The 19,721-nt window shown below is 65.6% G+C and overlaps 2 protein-coding genes across 2 annotated transcripts in view; one reads left to right on the top strand and one right to left on the bottom strand.

Moving 5' to 3' along the window:
• The first annotated feature begins 48 nt into the window (after window positions 1–48).
• AUP1 (AUP1, lipid droplet regulating VLDL assembly factor) lies at window positions 49–8,937 on the top strand. Its single transcript, XM_026047181.1, has 12 exons — window positions 49–98; window positions 214–351; window positions 712–862; window positions 1,650–1,837; window positions 1,912–1,984; window positions 4,241–4,314; window positions 5,223–5,289; window positions 5,781–5,886; window positions 6,196–6,345; window positions 6,487–6,650; window positions 6,830–6,918; window positions 8,867–8,937. The coding sequence occupies exons 1-12, from the start codon at window positions 49–51 to the stop codon at window positions 8,913–8,915; spliced, it is 1,299 nt and encodes a 432-aa protein (XP_025902966.1). The 3' UTR covers window positions 8,916–8,937.
• A 2,126-nt stretch (window positions 8,938–11,063) lies between these two features.
• Window positions 11,064–19,721, bottom strand: part of LOC112954038 (dedicator of cytokinesis protein 2-like) — a 36,135-nt gene continuing 27,477 nt past the window's right edge. Inside the window, exons 28-52 of the mRNA XM_026047180.1 lie at window positions 18,353–18,451; window positions 18,121–18,215; window positions 17,963–18,041; window positions 17,664–17,764; window positions 17,470–17,528; window positions 16,736–16,884; window positions 16,340–16,425; window positions 16,065–16,221; window positions 15,690–15,730; window positions 15,525–15,615; window positions 15,299–15,418; window positions 15,024–15,113; window positions 14,830–14,934; window positions 14,229–14,370; window positions 13,794–13,875; window positions 13,586–13,670; window positions 12,967–13,053; window positions 12,714–12,890; window positions 12,426–12,509; window positions 12,220–12,357; window positions 12,055–12,140; window positions 11,787–11,925; window positions 11,616–11,715; window positions 11,251–11,378; window positions 11,064–11,165 (exon numbers count right to left, since the gene is read on the bottom strand). Of these exons, the coding sequence (XP_025902965.1) occupies window positions 11,073–11,165; window positions 11,251–11,378; window positions 11,616–11,715; window positions 11,787–11,925; window positions 12,055–12,140; window positions 12,220–12,357; window positions 12,426–12,509; window positions 12,714–12,890; window positions 12,967–13,053; window positions 13,586–13,670; window positions 13,794–13,875; window positions 14,229–14,370; window positions 14,830–14,934; window positions 15,024–15,113; window positions 15,299–15,418; window positions 15,525–15,615; window positions 15,690–15,730; window positions 16,065–16,221; window positions 16,340–16,425; window positions 16,736–16,884; window positions 17,470–17,528; window positions 17,664–17,764; window positions 17,963–18,041; window positions 18,121–18,215; window positions 18,353–18,451 (2,613 nt within the window). The 3' untranslated portion in view covers window positions 11,064–11,072. The remainder of the gene's footprint in view (window positions 11,166–11,250; window positions 11,379–11,615; window positions 11,716–11,786; window positions 11,926–12,054; window positions 12,141–12,219; window positions 12,358–12,425; window positions 12,510–12,713; window positions 12,891–12,966; window positions 13,054–13,585; window positions 13,671–13,793; window positions 13,876–14,228; window positions 14,371–14,829; window positions 14,935–15,023; window positions 15,114–15,298; window positions 15,419–15,524; window positions 15,616–15,689; window positions 15,731–16,064; window positions 16,222–16,339; window positions 16,426–16,735; window positions 16,885–17,469; window positions 17,529–17,663; window positions 17,765–17,962; window positions 18,042–18,120; window positions 18,216–18,352; window positions 18,452–19,721) is intronic.

Raw genomic sequence — 19,721 nt, 5'->3', positions numbered from 1 at the left:
GATGGCGGCGGGCCGCGGTGGTCGTTGAGGTGTCGCGGCCGGGCGGGGATGGAGGCTCCGGTGGCCCCGGGCCCCGAGCGGCTCTTCGATTCGCACCGGTGAGAGCCGGAGCCGCGGCCCGGCCGGGGGGCGGGAGCCTCCCGGGAGGCTGCGGGGCCCGCGGGCCCGGCCGCCTGGCGCCTCTCCAGCCGCGCGCTGCTCCTCGGCCCGCAGGTTTCCGAGTGACGGGTTCCTGCTGCTGGCCCTGCTGCTCTACGCGCCCGTGGGGCTCTGCCTGCTCGTGCTGCGCCTCTTCATCGGCGTCCACGTCTTCCTGGTCAGCTGCGCCCTGCCCGACAGCCAGCTGCGACGGTGCGTGCGCCGCGGGACGGGGAGGGGGACGGGGCCGCTCCGCTCGGCCCCGCTCGGCGGGATCTGCCCCCCGGTGGCTCCAGCCCCCGCGCGGCCAGAGGCGCCGTCCCTGCCAGGGTCAAGGCCGGTGGCAGCTCCTGGGGACCGGTGGACACCCCGGCTGCTGGAGTTCCAGCCGCCCCCCCTGATTCACGCTCTGCAGGCAGCTCCGCAGCTCGTCCCACCCGGGGCAGCCCTGTCACTTCCATCCTACTCTGTAACATTAATTTACCTGGATTCACACTGTTGTTTGTTTGCTGGATGGCTGATGCTCCACGGCTGAGGCCGCAGCGCCTGAAGAGCCCCCTTCTCCCCCTCCAGATTTATCGTGCGTGTCATGTGCTCAGTTCTGGGCCTGTTTGTGCGGCAGAATGACCCGCGGCTCCGCGACGGCAGCGTGCGGGTCTACATCGCCAACCACGTGACGCACTTTGATCACAACGTCATCAGCCTGCTGACCTCGTGCAACACGGTGAGCTGGCCTCGCCGCGCGGCCGCGGTGTGCGGGGCAGGTCTGCCCGGCCTGCCCGGCTCCTGCTCGAGCCTTGGGCTCCCTTTCTGCACCTCAGGCTCGTGCTCTTGGGCTCTCTGCGAGAGCCTGGGACGGGTGGGCAGGAGCAGAGAAGGCAGCGGTCCTGCTGGGGGCTGTGTTATTGAAGGAGAGTAGGCAGATTGAAGCATCTCTGCGCCTTTTCCAGCCTTTCGAGCAGCTCCCGTCGGAGCAGGGCTGGCTGCGGGGATTCCTGCGGGTGCCACTCGCTGCCCTGCGCAGGAAGCAGCAGCCAAGGCCGCCTGACAGGGCAGCAGCGCTGGGGGTTGTGCAGCTGCCTGCAGCCTTCATGGAATTCCTTATGCATGGAATTTAGCCAATGTACTCCAAATGTGCCTGAATGTTACTTGATTCTGTCTCCTCAAGGGCAGCAGACTTGCTCTTCCCCTATCTAGGGAAGAGCAAGCTTCAGAACTAATGTATCCTTGACCAAGCTCGTCAGGAACTTACAGTAACCCAAGGCAGGGAGGAACGTTGTTCGTCAGATAGACAAGGTACAGTCTGAGCTGGAGATCAGGAATCAAATTCCAAGGCAAGCGGGACCCGAGCAGTTACTGAGGTCTGACAGTAACAAGTTCTCTGCTATTAGAACTCTTAGTGTTAAGTTTGCTGAGCCCCAAACAGGAGTTTTTGCTGATCAACAGGCACGTTTTCTTGCCTCAAAGGATGGACAAGAAGGCACCTCTGCTTGCTCTGTATTTCCTTGCAGCCTGCACTGAACGGTGCCCCTGGCTTCATCTGCTGGTCGCGGGGGTTCCTGGAGCTGGGAGCGGCGGGAAGCCGCGCGGAGCTGGTGGATTCCCTGCGGGTCTATTCGTCCCACGAAGGCAACGCGCCGCTGCTGCTCTTCCCCGAGGAGGCCGCCACCAACGGGCGGGCGGGTTTGCTGCGCTTCAGGTGAGCGAGGCGGGCGCCTGCGCGCGCGGCCGCCGCTGCCCCGCGGCCCCTCAGCGCTCATTCCTCCCTTGCAGCTCCTGGCCCTTCTCCATCATGGATTTGGTACAGCCAGTTGCCCTGCAAGTTCAGAGACCTTTGATCACTGTGGTGAGTCTGGGAGCTTAAAGCAAAGAGACGCTCTGCAAGCGTGCGCTTCGTGAGGGTCTTGGCGCAGGATTCGTTTTGCTTCTGCTTTGAAGCCCACAGCTATTGCAGGCTGATGCTTTTTCCTGTTGTCACAAGGCCTGACTTCCCTGGTGTTAACGCTTTTCATTTCTCGAGCGCGTTCCCTAGGGAGCTTCAGCTGGCTAAATTGATATTCTTCCAATTACACAGATGATTTTGATAAGCTTCCTCATGGCAGGGCTGTCAGTAGCACAGCGCCTGGCTTTGTGACCACAGGGTTGCTGTGCCCCTCTCCTCGTGTTTTAAAGGGTTTGGAAAGAGTAATTCGGTTGCCTTGGAGATGGAATGACGTGTCGAAAGTTATGTAAGGATTTCTGGGTTAGAGACCGTTCCCCAAGTGCAGATATGTAACGTGATGCAAGAGCAGACTGAGAAAAGCAGCAAAGTTCATCGTGATAATACCCGCACTGTGAAACAGGTTAAATAAATTTGTTCTTATTTACAGCATATGGTTTTATTGAGTTTCTGTATATTCTTGGTGTGATTTATGGATTAACCCATTAAAAGAAACTTGCAGTTTATATTTGTTGGGCATTTTAGCTGGTTTTCTGTGGTGCAGCTTTTTAAGGTGTCAGGACACATTGGGTAGGTTTCAAGCTGCTTCCCAGCAGGTCACCCAACATTGCTGTCCACACTAAAATATCATCAAGTGGGTGTTCTTAAGGTGAGATTATGTTAGGTATTAGTTCTTTGTGTAACTCTGTGTAGTAGTTTTGTCAGTGCTGTAGATCACAGTATTAAGATCCTTGCTGGTGAAGTTTGTGTTGATGAGAACTGAATGAGCTGTAATGCTAAGAGTGATCAGAACTGCCTGGTTAGATGGTCTCAGCCCAACAAAACACATTAGTAAATCCAGCCGTGAGGCTGCTAAAGAGTCCAAACTGATGCAGAGGGTTCGGAGGGAAGAAACTGCCTTCTAGGGCCCGGGTGACCGGGAAGTTGCTCCGAGCGTCAGGATGGGCTGCCAGGGAATCGCTGTTGCCTGCTAGACCAGCTGCACAACAAGGGTAATACCTGCTGTAGCGAGGGACGTGGGGTAAACTGTGTGTGTTGTGATGGGGAAAACTGTTGCGAGAACATTATGGGAAGTTCTGGTGTCCCCACTGTGTGACAGTCCCTAGAGAGGACTTGGTTAGTGAGAGCTCAAGGGACTGTAAGCAGGATGCAGAAACTGGAGAATAAACTGTGGAGATGCCTGGCTTGAGCAGCCTGCCGGAGATAGGGCAGAGATCACTGCTGTTGCCTTGTTGCGGAATAGGCTTAAGAGTGAAGAATTCTCCTTTTCTTTTTCTTCTTTCCTGACAAAGTACACAGCAGTTTTGGCAAGTGCTGAGGTTAGATGTTGGTACTACACAAATTCAGTTTGGAATTAAGGTGCAGTTTCCTAATAGAAAACTTGGTACCAGCCAATAGAAAATCACTAGAGTCATTGAAAAAGTAAGTTGGAAGGGCTCTCTGGAGGTCTCTAGTTCAGCTTTTAGCTCAGTCGGGCTAATGCTTGATCAAGCTACTTGGGGCCGTATCCACTTAAGAGGAATGGAGGTTCCCTGAGCTGTGAGCCAACGTTCCAGTGTTAGCCCCTGTCTTCTGGCCAAATGTCACCTTATTTCTCAGAGGAAATGTTAGTTAAGAGTCTTTGGAAAAGAAAGAAAGTAATAAAACACGGCTCGCTTTTAATGTTTTCTATTCAAAGTGACTTAAAACTCCACAGTGCAACCCGTTAGGAAGTAGGAAATAGTGCATTGCAGCTGAGATGTTATGCAGGCTGTTCCCACGAGGACAACTGTTCCCTTGGGGGTAGGTGTGCTCTGAATCGTGTCTAGTAAGAGTTTCTTGTTCCCAACAACAGCAGCCAGGATCCTGCAGGCCACAGGTCTCCACTGCTGTGGGAGATGCCAGGAGCGAGGGATGTTTGTGATGCCAAGGGGGATCACGGGCTGCAGGCCGCTTTTCAGCTGTTCCTGAAGGCCGGCTCTGATGGAGCTGGGGGGAATGCGACCTTGACTCCCTTGCCCTGCCTGGGAGGAACTGTCGGAGATGGATCTGCAGGGCTTGTCCTCTCTGCTCTGGATTTGCCCTCTGCTCTTGCCCGCTCCCCCCAGCTCTGTGAGCTGCTGCCGTGGCCTGGCTGCTGCCCCCGCTGCCTGGGCCGTGGTCTTACTGTCCTTTCTTCCCTAGAGCGTGGCCGACTCCTCCTGGATTGCAGAGCTTCTCTGGACCTTCTTTGTTCCCTTCACAGTTTATCAAGTAAGGTACTATCTCCCTCCCTCTCTCATTTGGGCTAGGGGTGGGGTGGGCAGAGGGCCTGGTGGTTTTGCCCCCTCCCCTGTAACGAGCGTTCTGTACGTGCTGGTGTGCGGCTGCGTTGTGGCACCTCAGCGTGACTCTGCTCTGCGTTACGTGGGCCGGGGCAGGCGCTTCCCACCGGCTTCCGCAGCGGCGGGGACTCAGCTCCTGCCGCTGGCCGGCGGAGTGGAGCCGCCTCGGGCTTTTCTCTCCAGTTTTCCGCTGCGTTTCTGCTGCTGGTTCCTCTGCTGCACACCCGGCCCCGCAGGGGCTGCTGTGATCCCACAGGCGTTTCCCTGCAGGCAGTTTGTTCCTGCAGCACCTGTCCCCTGTGCTCCCCCATGAATTGCAGGGGTGGTTAAGAGCCCCCCTAGGGCCCCGTGAGCCCGGGGTGGCTGAGCAGCTTTGGGGTAACAGGGGTCTGTGGGCAGTGCAGGGGCCTGGGCACAGACTCTTTCTACCATGGATGTGTCGGGGGCTGTTTCATCAAGGAAAAGCTTGTGCTGTAGGTTTCCCCAGGCCGCGTCTAGATCAGCTTGAGTCTTGCTGATCTGTTTTCTGTTGTCATGTGCTTGGCAATGTCCCCTCGTTTGGGGCCTCTTGGGAACTTCCTTGGGGGCTGTTCTGCATGTTGTCCTTGAGTGCTGCTGAAGGCCAGGGGGGCCAGTTTTGTCTCCCAAGCTGCACCTGGGCCCTGCCGCTGCGGGTGGCACCGCTTGACCCTGCTCTTGTGCGAGGAGATGAGGGATGGGCAGGGAGAGCCGGGGTGGGGACGGTGCCGCCTCCGTGGCCACCGCGCCACCTCCGTGGCCACCGCCTGCGGGGTCTGCGCAGCCCTCGAGGCAGCCGGCCCGCTGCTCTTGTCCCCGTGCAGGTGGATGCCGTCTGTCCCCAGGCGGGCTGAAGAACAGAGTGAAGATTTTGCGCTCCGAGTTCAGGAGGTAGGAGGGAGTCGTGGGAGGGGGCGTGCAGGGCAGCTGGGGGGGCCCCAAGGGGGATGTAGCCAGGGCTGCCAGGTGGGGCCCTGGCAACACGGGAGCTCTGGCCCCTGTTTATTGCCCCATAGGGTATCCACCTCTTCCGTGGCCTGTTTTCATCAGCCCCCTGTCCTCTCCATGGCTCTCTCCATGTAGTCCAAACCTTTCACAATGTTACCCATGAAACAGGGATTGCTTCTCCACCCTACCCTCATGTGCTGGTTATCTCATAGCTCCCATGCCAAAGATGTTGCGTCTCCCCGTCAGCCTGTTGTGGCAGGCTGCTGTTGCAAACTCCTGCTCCTTTCCATGCTCCATGTGGCACTGAGGCTCTGGAGCAATCAGTTCCTGGCCTTGTGTCCCTCGTGGTGGCTCCAGGCCGGCCTGTGCAGCAGCCGTGCCCCGTGGCGGGATGGCAGCGCCGTCGTGAGTGACTCTTGCGCTCATCTCTGCAGCTCCTCGCCGTGGAGCTGGGTGTGGTATCCACACGGCTCACCGCAGCAGACAGAGCCGAGCACATGAAGAGACTGCGGCACACGGCACTTCTCCCCTTTGCCCCAGGTACGTGGCCTGGCTCGTTCCTCGCCCCTCTGGAAGGGCTGCGGTCTGCTTGTGGTCACCGGCACGTGGAGGGAGAGGAGAGGATGGGTCCCTGGCTCGGACATCCCCTGGGACCAGGCTCTGGGTGGAGGGGGCAGCTGCCTGCAGGGCAGAGGGCCTCTGCTCCCAAGCACATGCAGGATGCAGCAGGATGTGGCGTGCTGGAGATTCTGCTCTCTTGTCCCATCAAGCTAGAGAAAGCGGAGCTGTCGCTACTCGAAGGCTGTGTGTTTCGTGGCAGCCCTCACGTGGCCTCCGTTTCCTTCACAGCCTCATCCCTGGCAGCCAGGCCCAGGGTGCCTTCCCGCGTGGCTGGTGCTGGCCCCTCGGCCGCCGAGGACGTGCGGGTCACGGCGATGGCGCAGCGGGTCAAGGAGGTGCTGCCTCACGTGCCTCTGGAGGTCATCAGCACAGACCTGGGTGAGTGCCTGAGCCCTCAGCAGGGACACAGGGCTCCCTCGTGCCACATGAGACCCGAGAGCAGAAGCCTGGTGTTTGCTCTGGGGACGTGGGTGTCCTGGCTGCAGGAGCCCCCTCTCTAACAGATACTCTACTCTGCAGCCCAGACCAATTGCGTGGATACCACCATTGCCAACTTGCTGGAGGGGAGAGTGTCCTTCTTCCCTGAAAGTAAGGAGGCCACCACAGACCTGCCTGCCCCGTCTACCTCCCAGGCTGCAGCAGCTTCTGCCTTCCAGGGCTCCATGGCTGTGCCTTCCTCCAAGGTATGGTGGAGCCTGTGGTGTTGGCCCTGCTCAGACGGGCGGCCAGAGCGTGGCCTGATGCCGCGGGAGCTGAAAACCTTAAACTGGCTGGGCCGACTTGCTGGCTGCCTTCGGGGCAACAGAGATCTCCTGATTTTGTCTGATTCTCTTCTGATTGTTTTTTGTCCTTTCCTTTCCAGCCAGCTACAAAGCATTTTGCAAAGTCCTCTGTGGAGCGGCATCTGTCCTTGCAGGAGCGGAAACGAGCACTCTACGACTATGCCAGGAGGTGAGTGGACTGTGCCCCGTCCCGAGTCCCCACGTGCCGTCCCCAGCACAGTCAGGGTTTGCCCCAGGCAGGGCTTGGCTCTCCCCTTGCCCCCTTTCCTCCCAGCTCTTCTAGCACAGTGCGGTGGGGCCGAGGCAGCGAGTTGTGGTTAACAGGTGACAGATATCTGCCTCCTTTCTCTCCTCCCAGGGACACAGGCCCCTGTCAATCCTGGGAAATGCTGTCTCCTGTTCGGTCACTAATCTTTTGGTTTGGGGACAAGGTAGAAGCTATTTGTCAGAAATGCAGCTTTTGGGCCATAGTGCTTCTCAGAAGGTGTGGTTGTGTTCGATGTTACGGATTTGACCCATAAAAGTCACTGTGGGACTAAGGGTACATTTTTCTGGGCTAATGTTGCTGCTACGGGCCATTCCTTTGGAGAAAGAGGCCTGATGCCTGGCAGCAGTGGTAGTGCAATTAATTTTCCTGCGCATGAGTGCAGAATGGTAGCAAAGAGCAGGGAGTGACTTTGACATCTGTGTATGGCTTGATAAGATGAGTGTCCACTTCTGGTGTGTGGGTTTTATTTGGAAAAGATTCTGAAAATTCAGGAGAAGTTTTGGAGCGACAGTATTAATCTGAGGTGGAGTCTGTTAACAGGCCGTGCTGTGAAAGAGATGGGTCAATGTGTGCAATTGTCCTCCTGGGTGAAGGGACTGGGTGCTGAATGGCTCTCAGGTCCTAGAGGAAAGCGGGATAGGAACCAGTAGCTGGGAGCGGCTGTCAGACAGCTGTTAGCCAGGGAGCTCTGAGAGGGAAGCTGGTTATTGGGCGGAATGGGCGGCTAGCGGGAGCGTTGGTCTCCATGCCTGTGTTCCCGGCAGGGGAGCCAGCCCGCGCCCGGGAGCTGCTTTGGGAGCTGCTTTGGGAGGCGGTTCTGGAGCTAGTGGAGCCTCTGCTCGAGGCCGGGCCCTGGGGGGTGATAACGGGCGGTGCCGGGAGGGCCGGGCCGTGCGGAGCGGCGCCTGCGGCTCTGCCCAGCGCTGTGATCCCACTGGGCAGCACCGGGAGCCTCCCCGTGTGTGAAGGGCAGCAATCCCCCTCTCTGGCAGCCTCCTGGGCCGGGCCTGCGTGCGGGGCAGCAGCGGGTGCCCTTGGCTGGGGAGGGACCGGGGGCAGGCGCCACTCTGAGCTTCGTCTGGGACACCCCACGAGTCCGAGGAGAAGGTCCCGCGGTTTCTCAGGTCTGTTAGACCTGGCGGCTCTCTGGCCTTCTGTCAGTTTTCCTCTGCTATCGAAGGTCTAGGAATTTCTGTGATTGGGAGTTGAAGCCGGGCACATCCTGGTGCGCGTCCCCAAAGCCCTGAGGACAGTGGGTGGCTCCTGGTCAGCAGGGATTGAACCGGTCCCTGAGAGCTGGATTCCCCTGAGAGCCGTCTCCGGTGTGGACCGGATCGCAGGGCAGAGCGGCAGCCGTGTCTGCAGCCGGGGCACGGGAGCGGGCGCAGAGGGGCCGGGCGCTGCGTTTCCCTTCATCCCCCTTTTGAGGATCTTCTGACTGTCGCTGTAGGGAGGCGGTCTCTGTTCTTCCTCAAGAAGGGAGGCCCTAAGGGCGTTAGCGAAAGGTGATTTTAGTCCTGATGTTTATTGCCGAGGGCATCCTGGCTGTGCGGGGCGCGGGAGCAGGCCCGTGTGTGGCCGAGGTCCCGGCGGCCGTGACCGTCGCTCGCAGCTCGCGGGCGGCTCCCTGCCCGGCGCTGGCCGCTGTTTTCCGTACAGCCCTTGTGCAGCCGAAAGGGCCGGGGGGGGCCGCCCACAAACCGTGCCTCCCGGTGCCGGGGGTCGCGCGGGGCACCGGGGAGGAGCCGGGCTCGCGGCCGCCTGCCCCGCGCAGTGCCCGAGCGCCCCGTGCGGCGGCGGGGGGCCCGGGCGGCGCCGGCTGCCGCCTCCCGCCGCGTTTCTCCCGCAGGAGGTTCGCCGAGAAGCAGGCGGCGGCGCGGGCCGGCGGCAGCCCCTGACCGCGGCACCGCGAGCGGAACCGGCACCGCGAGCGGAACCGGCACCGGGCGCGGCAATAAAGGGCGGAGCCTGCGCCACGAGTCGCTGCGCCGTGGGGGCGGGGCTAAGGGGAGGGGCGGGGGCGGGGCAGCGCCAGACCACGCCCCCGGGTCGCGGCGGGCCGCCCGGCTCCGTGCTGCTCTGCACGCGCCCGGCCGCCGCCCGCGCCTCCGCGCGCACGTAGGCGCCGTTTAAAGGGGCAACGCGCCCGGCGCCGGGCGGCGCGCATTAGCGCGGCCGCTGCCGCTTTAAGGGCCGGGGCTCCGCGTCGGATGGTTTTATTTACATGGGGGCGCGCGGGCGTCACGTGACGGGCGGCGGGAGCCGGGCGGCGCGGAGCGCGCGGCCACCCGAGGGGCCATGGCGGCCGGCGGCGACGACGGTGCGGGGGGGATGCGTGGGGGAGCGGGGGAGCTCCGTCCCGGGGTGCCGCGGGAGGGGGGAGCGAGGCGGGAGCGCCGTCCCGGGGGGTCGCGGGAGGGGGGAGCGGGGGAGCGCCGTCCCGGGGGGTCTCGGGAGGGGGGAGCGAGGCGGGAGCGCCGTCCCGGGGGCTGGGGAGGGGGGTCCCGGCCGGGTCCCCTCGAGCCGGCCGCCCCCGCAGGCGCCGGGGTGCAGCTGTGCGGCGCGGGCCGCCCCGGGCCCTGCTGCTTCGCCTCCCGCCCCGCCGACGTGGAGCGGATGCTGCTGGAGGCGCAGCTGGACGCGGAGCCGCTCAGGTGAGGCCGCCTGCTCCGGAGACACCACGGCCCGGGACACCGCGGGCCGGTGCCACTGCTGCCCCGTCTCCTGCTGATGGCGCCTTGGCCTTGGCAGCCCCCCGCCCATGCTGAGCCCCGCGGGCCGGGATGAGGCCGGCGCCGCCGCTCTGGGCCAGCAGCCTCGGCCGCACAGGCAGCGCCCGTCCGGGCGGAGCCGCCGCCGGCCGCCCGTGCAGCAGGAGCCGCCGCCGCGGGAGCCGCCCGAGCGCCGCCTGCCACCCACGTAAGGCCTGCGCCCCACGGCCCCCATGCATGGTGCCCCCGCACCAGCTCACGCGGTGCCCCCAGGGCGCTGCCTGGCCGCCCGCGGCCCCGGAGCCTGCCCGGCGGTGCCGACACGCGGCCCTTCTGCCCGGGGCTGCTGCTGCCACTGGCGCCGCCACTGCTGCTCAGCCACCTGCTCGCGCTGCGCCTCGGGTGAGTGGGGCCAGGGTGGCTGCGCCCGGATCGGGACCGAGCCCTGGCCTCAATCCCGCTCACGGCAACGCCTCCGCCCTCTCCCGCCAGGATCTACATCGGGAAGCGGCTGGCAGCCTCCTCGGCCAGCCCGCTGTGAGGAGGACCGAGGGCAGGGGTGCAGCCTGGCGGCCGCTCCTGCTCCCGGTGCAGCCTGGCGGCCGCTCCTGCTCCCAGCACAACGACTGCTCCTGCTCCCGGCGCAGGTGCTGGTGGCCCAGGGGCCCGTGTCTGTGTCCCGGTTCCCTCCCCGCATGCGGCGGCGCTGCAGGGCCCATCCTGGCCGCGGGTCAATAAAGGGAGCAGAGCGCGTCGGCGGGGGCCATGGCTGCGGCCTTAGCAGCGCTTTGCACGGGCGGGTGCGGAGATGGCATCTGCACTGGAGCTTTATTGCGGGGCACCAAGCGACGTGGCCGTGGCGCTGGCACCGAGGGCAGCCGTGGGACGGCAGCTGGAGCCGGTGCCACACGGAGCCCTCCTGCCCCTTGCTCAGGGTGCCAGCGAGGAGGCCCCTTTCCCTGTGCGGCTGGGGCGTGGGATTGGGGCACGGAGAGCGCCGTGGGGAGACGGGCAAGGACACGGCATTGGGGAGATAGGGTTGGGGATGTGGGTTGGGGATGTGGCGACGCAGGTTGGTGCAGGGTTGGGGACATGGGGTTGGGGATGCAGGGAGCCCCATGGGGCCAGGGGGAACCTGGTGGGGGGCGTGGGGTTGGGGACACGGGGTTGGGGGTGCAGGAACCCCCATGGGGAGCCTGGTGGAGGCGCAGGGTTGGGGACACAGGGCTGGGGACACGGGGTTGGGGACACGCACGCGGTGGCAGCAGCAGCAGGAGGGCTCATCCAGCGCGAAGGCAGCAGCGGGGGCCAGGGGGGCGGCACCGCAGTCACATCCCCATGGCCTCAGAGCTGCGACACCCGCCTGGACTTGGGGGGCGGTGGCGGCGGCGGCCACTTCAGCCCCTTGTTCCTGTCCAGTGCAGGCGACGTGGGCACCTGGGGACGGGGAGGTGGCTCAGTGGGGGGGCAGCTCGGAGGGGGGCAGCTCCATGGGGGCTGCTGGGCGCGGGGGCCGGGGTACCTTGGTGCCGCTTGCCGCCTCGCCCGGCTCCAGGAAGGTCTCGTACACGGTGGGGCTGATCCTTCGCGGCGGCGGCAGCGCCTTGCTGGCGCTCTTCACGCGGCCCCCAAAGCTGGTGGGTGACAGCGCTGGCCCTGGGGGGGACGCGGGGTTGGAGGAGCCCCCTCGGGAGCGGCGGCCACCCCGGGAGCACAGTGGCCTGGGGTGCATGGGAGTAGCCAGCTCCGATGCCGTCGCAGAGCAGCGCTGCTCCCGGGAGCAGGGTGGCCCGGGCAGGGGTGTGTGGAAGCAGCCGGCTCCGATGCCGCCGGCACAGCGGGGCGCTCCGGCTGGGCGGCTGTGCCGGGGGCTGTGCGCGGCGCTACCTGCAGGGCCGGGCTGTGCGCCCGCGGGCTCCCTGCTCGCCGGGGGCCTCCGCTCCGCGCCGCTCTCACCCACGTTGCGGGGCAGTCTCTGCCCCTCGTCCTGCGGTGGGAGGCTGCTCAGCACCGTGGCCGGGCGCTGCAGGGCCCTGCGCCCCCTGCCCGCGGCAGCACCTGCAGCCCCGGGGGCTCCGACACCGACTGGCGCTGCTCCTGCCGCCGCTGTCCGAACACGGTGCTGGCACGGTGCTCCCTGCGCTCGCTGCGGCGCTGCTCGCCCTCGGCCGGCCTGGGGGCTACGGCCGCCTCCGCGCTGTCGGTGCCCGCGCAGGGTGAGCTGGGCGCGGGCAGGACCGCTGCACCCCAGCTGGGCACGACCGGCCCTGCCGCGCACCGCGGCCCCGCTGCACTGGGGCCGGTCCGTGTGCGCGGCGGCACTTGCCTGTTCGCGGCGCCACTCGGCCGCTCCCACTCGGGTGCCCAGGACACGGAGCGGGGCCGCCCTCCGCGCCGCTCCTCCAGGGACACCTGGGAGGGGCCGGGAGCCGTCCCGGAGCCCGTCCGGCCATGGGCACCATGCGTGGCCCCCCTGTACTGCCACACTCACCATCTCCCGCACACCGTACTGGCTGTGCACCTTGGCGCGCAGCTGCTCGAAGCACTGCTCCATGCGCGCGTGGAAGGGCCGCAGGTCTTCCGTCACCTTCCGCCCGTGGATGCGGATGCCCTCCGCCAGCAGTGGCGCCTGCGGGGGGAACGCGCTCGCGGTGGCTCCATGCGGGGGTCCCCGGTGCCCGCCAGACACAGCCCCACCTGCCAGGCGATGAGGTCCTTCAGCCTCTCCACGCCGGCCTCGTCCTCGGGGTGCTCCCGCAGGTAGGATTCCTGGAAGAAGGCCTGTGGGAGCAGTGGATCAGCGCCACAGCGCCGGAACAACCGGGGACCCGACCACCCTTCAGCCACGTGCTGACCGTGCATGTGCCCGTGGGCATGTGTGTGGGCATGGGCATCTGCCCTGCATCTGCCCCTGCATGTGCATGTGTGTCTGCCCCTTCATCTGCCCTTATGTCTTCCCATACGTCTTCCTGTGCCCGTGCTCACCGTCTCGTACTTGGCGAAGCCGCCCATGACGGCGGGGTCCACGATGCCGTTGAGCAGCATGGAGAGCGGGTTCACAGGCAGGCTGGGGTCGTTCTGGTGCCGGTTGATCTCGCTCAGGATCTTCTCGTTGGTTCTTGTCATGGTCTCGATGGCGTTTTCCAGGGGGCTGATGATGGTCTGCACGGGGAGGGCGGCACGGGGGTGAGCGGGCGCCGGAGCCGCGGGCCGGGCTCCCGTGGGGCCTCCCGCTCACCGTGGCTGTGGCGGTGACCGCGAACCAGCGCAGAATGCCGGGCAGCGGGTACGCCGTGGTGAACGTGGTCCGCTCGATCCACATGGTCTGCGGGCGGGCAGCAGGGCTCCGCGCTGCAGCCCCCGTGCGCTGCAGCCTTTGTGGGTTGCAGCCCCAATGCACTGCGACCCCCGTGTACTGCAGCCCCTATGCACTGCAGCCCCCACGCGCTGCAGCCCCTGTGTGCTGCAACCCTGTGCACTGCAGCCCCCATGTACTGTAGCCTCTATGCACTGCAGTCCCATGTGTTGCAGCCCCCAAGTGCTGCAGCCCCCATGCAGTGCAACCCCGTGCACTGCAGCCCCTGTGCGCTGCAGCCTCTATGCACTGCAGCCTCTATGCACTGCAGTCCCGTGCGCTGCAGCCCCCATGCACTGCAGCCCCCATGCACTGTGGCCCCCGCACCGCCTCCCCACCAGCCTCGTCTGGAATGCAGCAGCACCTGCCCCAGGGTAGCGCCCACCACAAGGCTCCCCCAGCCCTACCTCCCCATGGCACAGGATGGGTGCCGCAGCCCCCACCTGCCCCCCAGCTCCTGCCTGCCCCCCGGCCCGTCCAGGCTCCCCGCAGCGACGCTCACGGCAAACTCGTTGTCGGGGTCCTTGGGGCCCTTCTGGAAGGGCCGTGAGTAGCTGAAGCTCTGCACGTGGTTGGCCTTGTAGAAGCTGCCGGGAGGGGCACGTTGGGGAGCCCCCCAGCCGGGACGTCCCGGCGGGAGGCGCTGTCCGTGGCCGCGCTCATCCCGGCGGGAAGCAGCCACCCCGAGCGCGGCGCCGCGCGGGACTCACTTGGTGATCTGCTCCGGGACGCTCCGCTCCTTGAACCGCACCCGGGCTTCCTCCACCGGCTGCACCGTGAAGCACTGGATGTCTGCAGGAGTGAAGGAGCCGCAGGCATGCGCAGGGACAGGGACCGGCACCACCAGAGACACGGATGGGGATGGGACTGCACAGGGATGGGGATGCGCACAGGGATGGGGACTGCGCAGGGATAGGGGTGCACACAGGGATAGGGCTGCACACAGGGACAGGGGTGCACACAGGGACGGGGAGCACACAGGGACAGGGGTGCACATGGGAATAGGGGTGCACACAGGGACGGGGAGCACACAGGGATAGGGGTGCACACAGGGACAGGGGTGCACACAGGGATCAGGGTGCACACAGGGGCGGGGAGCACACGAGGCTGTGGGCGAGGGCCCTCCAGCACGACCGCCAGGATACACTGCCCCGGCGAGGCGGTGACGTCCGGCCCCGGCGACGACGTGGTCTTCAGCTTCTCCGCGTTGGGGAAGGGGCTGAGCAGGCGCAGCTCGAAGTCCTCCCGGCGCTCGTACTCCTTGCCCCGGTAGATGAAGACCTTGTTCTGTGGGGAGGGTGGTCACGGTTGGCCCATGCTGGCTCTGGCAGCACCACCTCAAGGGACACCACGTCCCAAAGACACTTTGGGCCCCTTCACTGGTGCAGGAGAGGAGGAAGCAGCCAGGGGCAGTCCCTGCCAGCTCCCCCTGTGCCCGTATCACGGTGGGGACTCGGACAAGTCACGGGGCTCCCATGAGAGTCCTGCAGGTGCCTGGGCGCAGAGGGTGCAGTCAGCATCACTGCACAGGGATGAGGCGGCACCGCTGCACTGCAATGAGGCAGCTACTCTGCACCAGGACAAGGCAGCACCATTGCACTGGGACATGGCACACCGCTGCACCAGGACAAGGAGGCCGCGCTGCACCAGGACAAGGCGGCCGTGCTGCGCCCCGCTATGGGAGCTCCTGCCTAGGGACCGTCATGGCTCCCTGGAGTGGGGCCGGTGCCTCCCTGCTCCGCTCACCCGCAGGAAGGTGGGGAAGCCCTGGCCGTAGTAGCCCACGGCGAAGTAGTCGGGGCTGGGCCGCAGCACCTTGAGGATCTTCTCATAGAACTTGGCCTCACGCTGCTGTGGGGACACGAGGAGCTGCAGGGCAGCAAGGCCACGGGACGGGCCCCGTCCTGACGTCCGCGGGCGCTGCCCGCCCCGCAGCTCACCAAGATGTCGCTCAGCATCTCGTAGTCGAAGACCTCGCTCTCGTACTGCTCCGCCAGCTCCTTGCAGATGTGGATGGCCTCCTCCCACATCTGCAAACGCAGTGCAGGGCCAGGGCCCAGCTCCCACGTGCACCCTGCTCCACATGCACCCTGCTCTGCACATGCTCTGCTCTGCATGCGCCCTGCTCTGCACACGCCCTGCTCTGCACATGCCCTGCTCCACATGCGCCCTGCAGCCCGCTCTGCGCCCCCTTCTCTGCGCGCGCCCTGCTCACCTTGCCCTGGTCGAAGTAGCTGATGATCTGGTTGTAGAGAGCCTCCTTGAGCTGCCGCTGTGTGTGCAGGCTGGGGCTGTGCGAGCCCTGCATGGGGGCCGTGTTCGGCTCGTCCGACCACTGCAGAGGCCACGGGACCCATGTTACCCTGAGCCGGGGGCCATGCGCCCCACGTCCCCCCGTGTCCCCCCATGTCCCCGCTGCGTCCCTACGTCTCCGCAGGCACCTTGAGGAGTCGCGCGTGCAGCAGCAGCGTGTAGGCTCCCTCCGTGTAGTTCTCGTAGCTCACGTGCAGGTCCTTGAGCTTGTAGAGGTACCTGCGGGCGAGGGCAGGCGGTGCAGGGGTGCCCGGTTGCCACGGGCCGTGCGGGGCGGCCCCACTGCCCCTCACCTGATGTACATGGCCTGGCGGTCGATCTCCTTGTAGAAGTTCTGGGGGGAGCAGAGGGCGGTCAGGGGATCTGGGGGGTGCAGTCTGGGGTTGTGGGCGCTGCGGGAACCATCCCAGCAGGGGAACAGGGTCACTCTTGGGAGCAGGTTCTGCAGGAGCCGCCACAGACCAGGAGCGGCTCCATGGAGCCTCCACGGACAGGCAGGGCTGGTGCCTCTGGCACCGGGGCTTGGGGATGCTCTGGGACATGGGACGCTCTGGGACCTGGGCAAGTCCCGGGACACAGGGCACTGCGGACCCAGGGAGAGGGACCTGCTGCACCGGGACCCCAGGGTGCCTGGGTGCCGAGCGGGCCCTGGGCACAGCGGGACCCACCAGGAGGTTGACGGTGCAGCTCATGCTGTAGGTTTTGTTCTCGTCGTTCATGACGGCGCGGTAGTCGAGGAGCCGCTCCAGGAGCCCCGTCACCAGCGCCACGAAGTTCTCGCCGGGCTCGGCCAGCTGCGGGTGCCCGCGGCAGCAGTCGAGCAGGCTGGGGGAGGCAGCGGGTGTCAGGGCAGCACCGGGAACCCCGGCCCCACTCACCGGGCTGCGACGGGCAGAGCGGGGCCGGCGGGAGCGGCACCGGGAGCAGCGGGGCCGGCTCTCACATGCTCTCGAAGAGCTGCTTGTACTGCTCGTCGCCCCGGCCGCCCTCCACCTCGCTGTCCAGCTTGCGCAGGAGCTCGTCCTCGAACTGCGAAGGGAGCCGGCAACATTACCCGACCCCCTCCACTGCTGATCCCAGTGCAGGGACCCCATGGAGCCACCCAGGGTCTCCAACCCCTCTGTCCCTGGGGTCCCCTGTGCCACCCAGGGCCTTGTGCCCACCAGCTCCCACCCGCTGGCCTCATCCCCATCCTCCATCCCCCGTGCGTGGCCTCGTCCCATGTCCCCGTGTCCCTCATCTCTCCCTGCTGCAGCCCCACACCCCACTGTCTGGGACGAGGTAGAGGCCCCTAGCCGAGGGAGGGCCCAGGGGGTCGCGGCGTCATCGTGGCGCTCACGCAGCTGAAGCTCTCAGTCAGCTGGTACTCGCAGAGCATCATGTCGAAGAAGATGGGGATGGTGGATCTGCGCAGCTCCAGCTCCGGCACCAGCGTCATCTCCAGGATGGGGCCCACCATGGCGGGGATGAACTCGATCTTGCGCTGCCCTGGGGAGGCAGGAGCGGGGCAGAGCACCGGGGCGGGCGCAGCGCCGGTGCGGAGAGGCTGGCGGCCGCGGTGCCGCCCCAGGGAGCCGCGGCTCTCACGTGCCCAGGCCTGCGCGTGCGGAGCGGCGCCCTGCGGCCGCTGACCAGCAGCTTGCACCCCTGCAGGTGCCTGCAGCCTCATCGTGCACCCCTGCACGCTTGCACACCCACAGCCTTGCACACCTGCATGTTTGTACACCCAGGAGCCACACACTCATGTTTGCACACCTGAAGCTCACATACCTGCAGATTTGCACACCTGGGCTCACACACTCACACACCTGCACATTTGCACACCCTGGGCTCACACACTTGCACACCCATGCGTTTGCATACCTGGGCTCACACACTTGCACACCCACACATTTGCATACCTGGGCTCACACGCTTGCACACCCACACATTTGCACACCTGGGCTCACATGCTCGCACACCCGCACGTTGGCGTGGCCACATGCACAGCCCAGTTTGGTGCCGTCCCGCCGCGCGGTGCCTGTCCCTGCAGGGGCAGTGCCGCGTGGTGAGCAGCACGCGGACCAGGCTCACCGAGGTTGTACCACATGTCCCGGATGGCAGCACCAATCGTGGCTCGCATGTCCCCATACCTGCCGGGATGGCTTGATTAACATCACTCCTGCCACCCAGGCACTGCTGGAGGCCTCCCAGGACCCTGGCCCAATGGGACAGCAGCACCGGGACACGGGGGCCGCATGGGCACCACTGGGCGCCAGATGCCTCACTTGGCCAGGATGCTGGTGCGCTTGGCCTGGGAGAAGTTCTCCAGCTGCAGGGAGTCCTGGGTGAGGAAAGCCACGGCCAGGTGGAAGTAGTTGTTCCAAAGCTGCAAGGGAAGCACGGATGGGAGGTGGGAGCTGGGCACACAGGGGCAGGGGGATGTGGGAGGCAGGAACAGGGGAAGATGGGGATGCAGGGAGCAGGGTGGAACAGGGAGCAGGCAGCCCTGGCCCTTCTTGCTGGGGTGCATGGGTGGTGGGACTGGGTGCTGTGGGGACTGGGTGCTGGTGGGTGCAGGTCTCACCTGCAGCTCGAAGCTGCTCTGCTGCAGGAAGGTCTCCCGGAGGGTGGCTGCGAAGTGGTTGATGGTGCGCAGGAACTCACTGCGGAGCGAGCAGCCATGGCACCGGAGCAGGAGCACACGGGGCAGCCCAGCCCGGCCCGGTCCGGCCCGCTCCTCACCGGTTCTGCACCATGTTCATCACCACCCAGTCCGAGGGATACACGGTCTTGCCGATGAGGTCCTTGAAGAGGATGAAGGTCTCCATGAGGAAGTCCTGCCGGGAGGGAGGTGTCAGTGCCGGGCTCCGCTCCAGGCAGTGCTGCTGGAGCAGGGGCAGCGGAGCAGCAGCAGTGCCCAGAGGCCTGTGCATCCCATGGGGCACGCCGCACCGAGCCCCACCAGGACACTCACCATGAGCTCGGTTCGGGAGGGGAAGGCTGCAATGTAGGAGCTGTAGTGCTCCGTGTCCATCTGGCTGAGCATGGCTGTCATGCAGGCCACGTAGTGGCTCTGGGGAGGGAAAGGCACTGGAGGGGCCTGGAGTGGCACAGGCACCCGGTCCAGCCTGCCTAGAGGTCACTGTGGCCAGACCCACCAGCTGCACCAGGGGCCTGTCACAGAGCAGGGACACGCGGTAGCCAGCAGGGCAAGAGCAGAACGAGGCACTGTGTAGGAGCAGGAGCCCCAGCGCAGGCTTCTCCGGTGCTGCCTGCTTGGGGCTGCTGCGCTGCTCCTGGCGGCTTCACGGGGACAAGGGGAGCAGCCCTGGAAGGGAGTGGGGCCAGGGAGCGTCCTCGTGCACAGGGCAGCCGCCTCATGGCCCTGCACGCAGCACCCAGCTCGCATCCCACCTGCGCGCTCAGGGCTTGGTGCTGCGGGGACAGCGCCAGGCACACGCTGTGCCGAGGGGATGGGAGCTGTGCCACGAGGACAGGGCCAGCATGCTGAGGGCATGCGCTGTGTGGAGGGTCCTGTGCTGTGGGGCTGCCACCATGCAGGGACACATGCACTGTGCTGTGGAGCCATGCACCACAGGGCTGGCTGGGCTGTGCTGCTGCACAGCTTGCACCTTTGTCAGAGGTTTGGGGACACTCTGCACGTGCCAGCCCGGTGGAGGTCACCCAGCCCCACGCCAGGGAAGCGGGTCAGGATCTTGCCCACAGGTCCTGTCCCCTGTGGGCCCTGCTCAGCTCTGCTCTGAAATCTGCTGTTCTAGCACTGCTGGATGCGGTTCAGGTGATCCCGGCACTGCTGTTCCCCCGTGTTCCCGGGAAGCTGTATTTACATTTAAATTGCATTACAGAGGAGCACGCAGCCGGGTGCTGCTGCACATACGGATGCAGCTCTGCTGGCGCGTCCGTGGGAACGGAGCCAGTGGGGCAGCGCGGCACAGGGAAACCCGCCCAGAGGCTGCAGGCAGCGGCGATGGCCGCGCGGCGGAGCCGCCCGGGCTCCCACACCGTGTGCCAGGACCGTCCTGCCCCGGCCCGGCCCGGCCCGGTACCGCGCCCGGCCGTCCCCGCTGCTCGAGCTGCTGCAGGGAGGGCCTCGGCCGCCCCGTCCCGTCCGGCCGGGGCTGGTGTCGCCGCGAGGAGCCGGAGGGGCCGGGGCCGGACGGTGGGGCGCGGGGCGCTGTGGGGCGCCGTGGGGCGCAGCGCGGGGCGCAGCGCGGAGGGCATCGCGCCCTTCCCCTGGCACGTGCTGCCCGGGGCGGCCCGGGGAACTTGGCGGCGGCCCCGGCGGCAACGCCCGCTGCTCGGTCCGGCCCCGGTGCCGCCCC

This window comes from Nothoprocta perdicaria, unplaced genomic scaffold, assembly GCF_003342845.1.
Source record: "Nothoprocta perdicaria isolate Ctin4 unplaced genomic scaffold, notPer1 scaffold_480, whole genome shotgun sequence".
Lineage (NCBI taxonomy): Eukaryota > Metazoa > Chordata > Aves > Tinamiformes > Tinamidae > Nothoprocta > Nothoprocta perdicaria.
The sequence above is the reverse complement of the archived record's forward strand: the minus strand, read 5'-3'. Positions and strand labels throughout refer to the sequence as shown.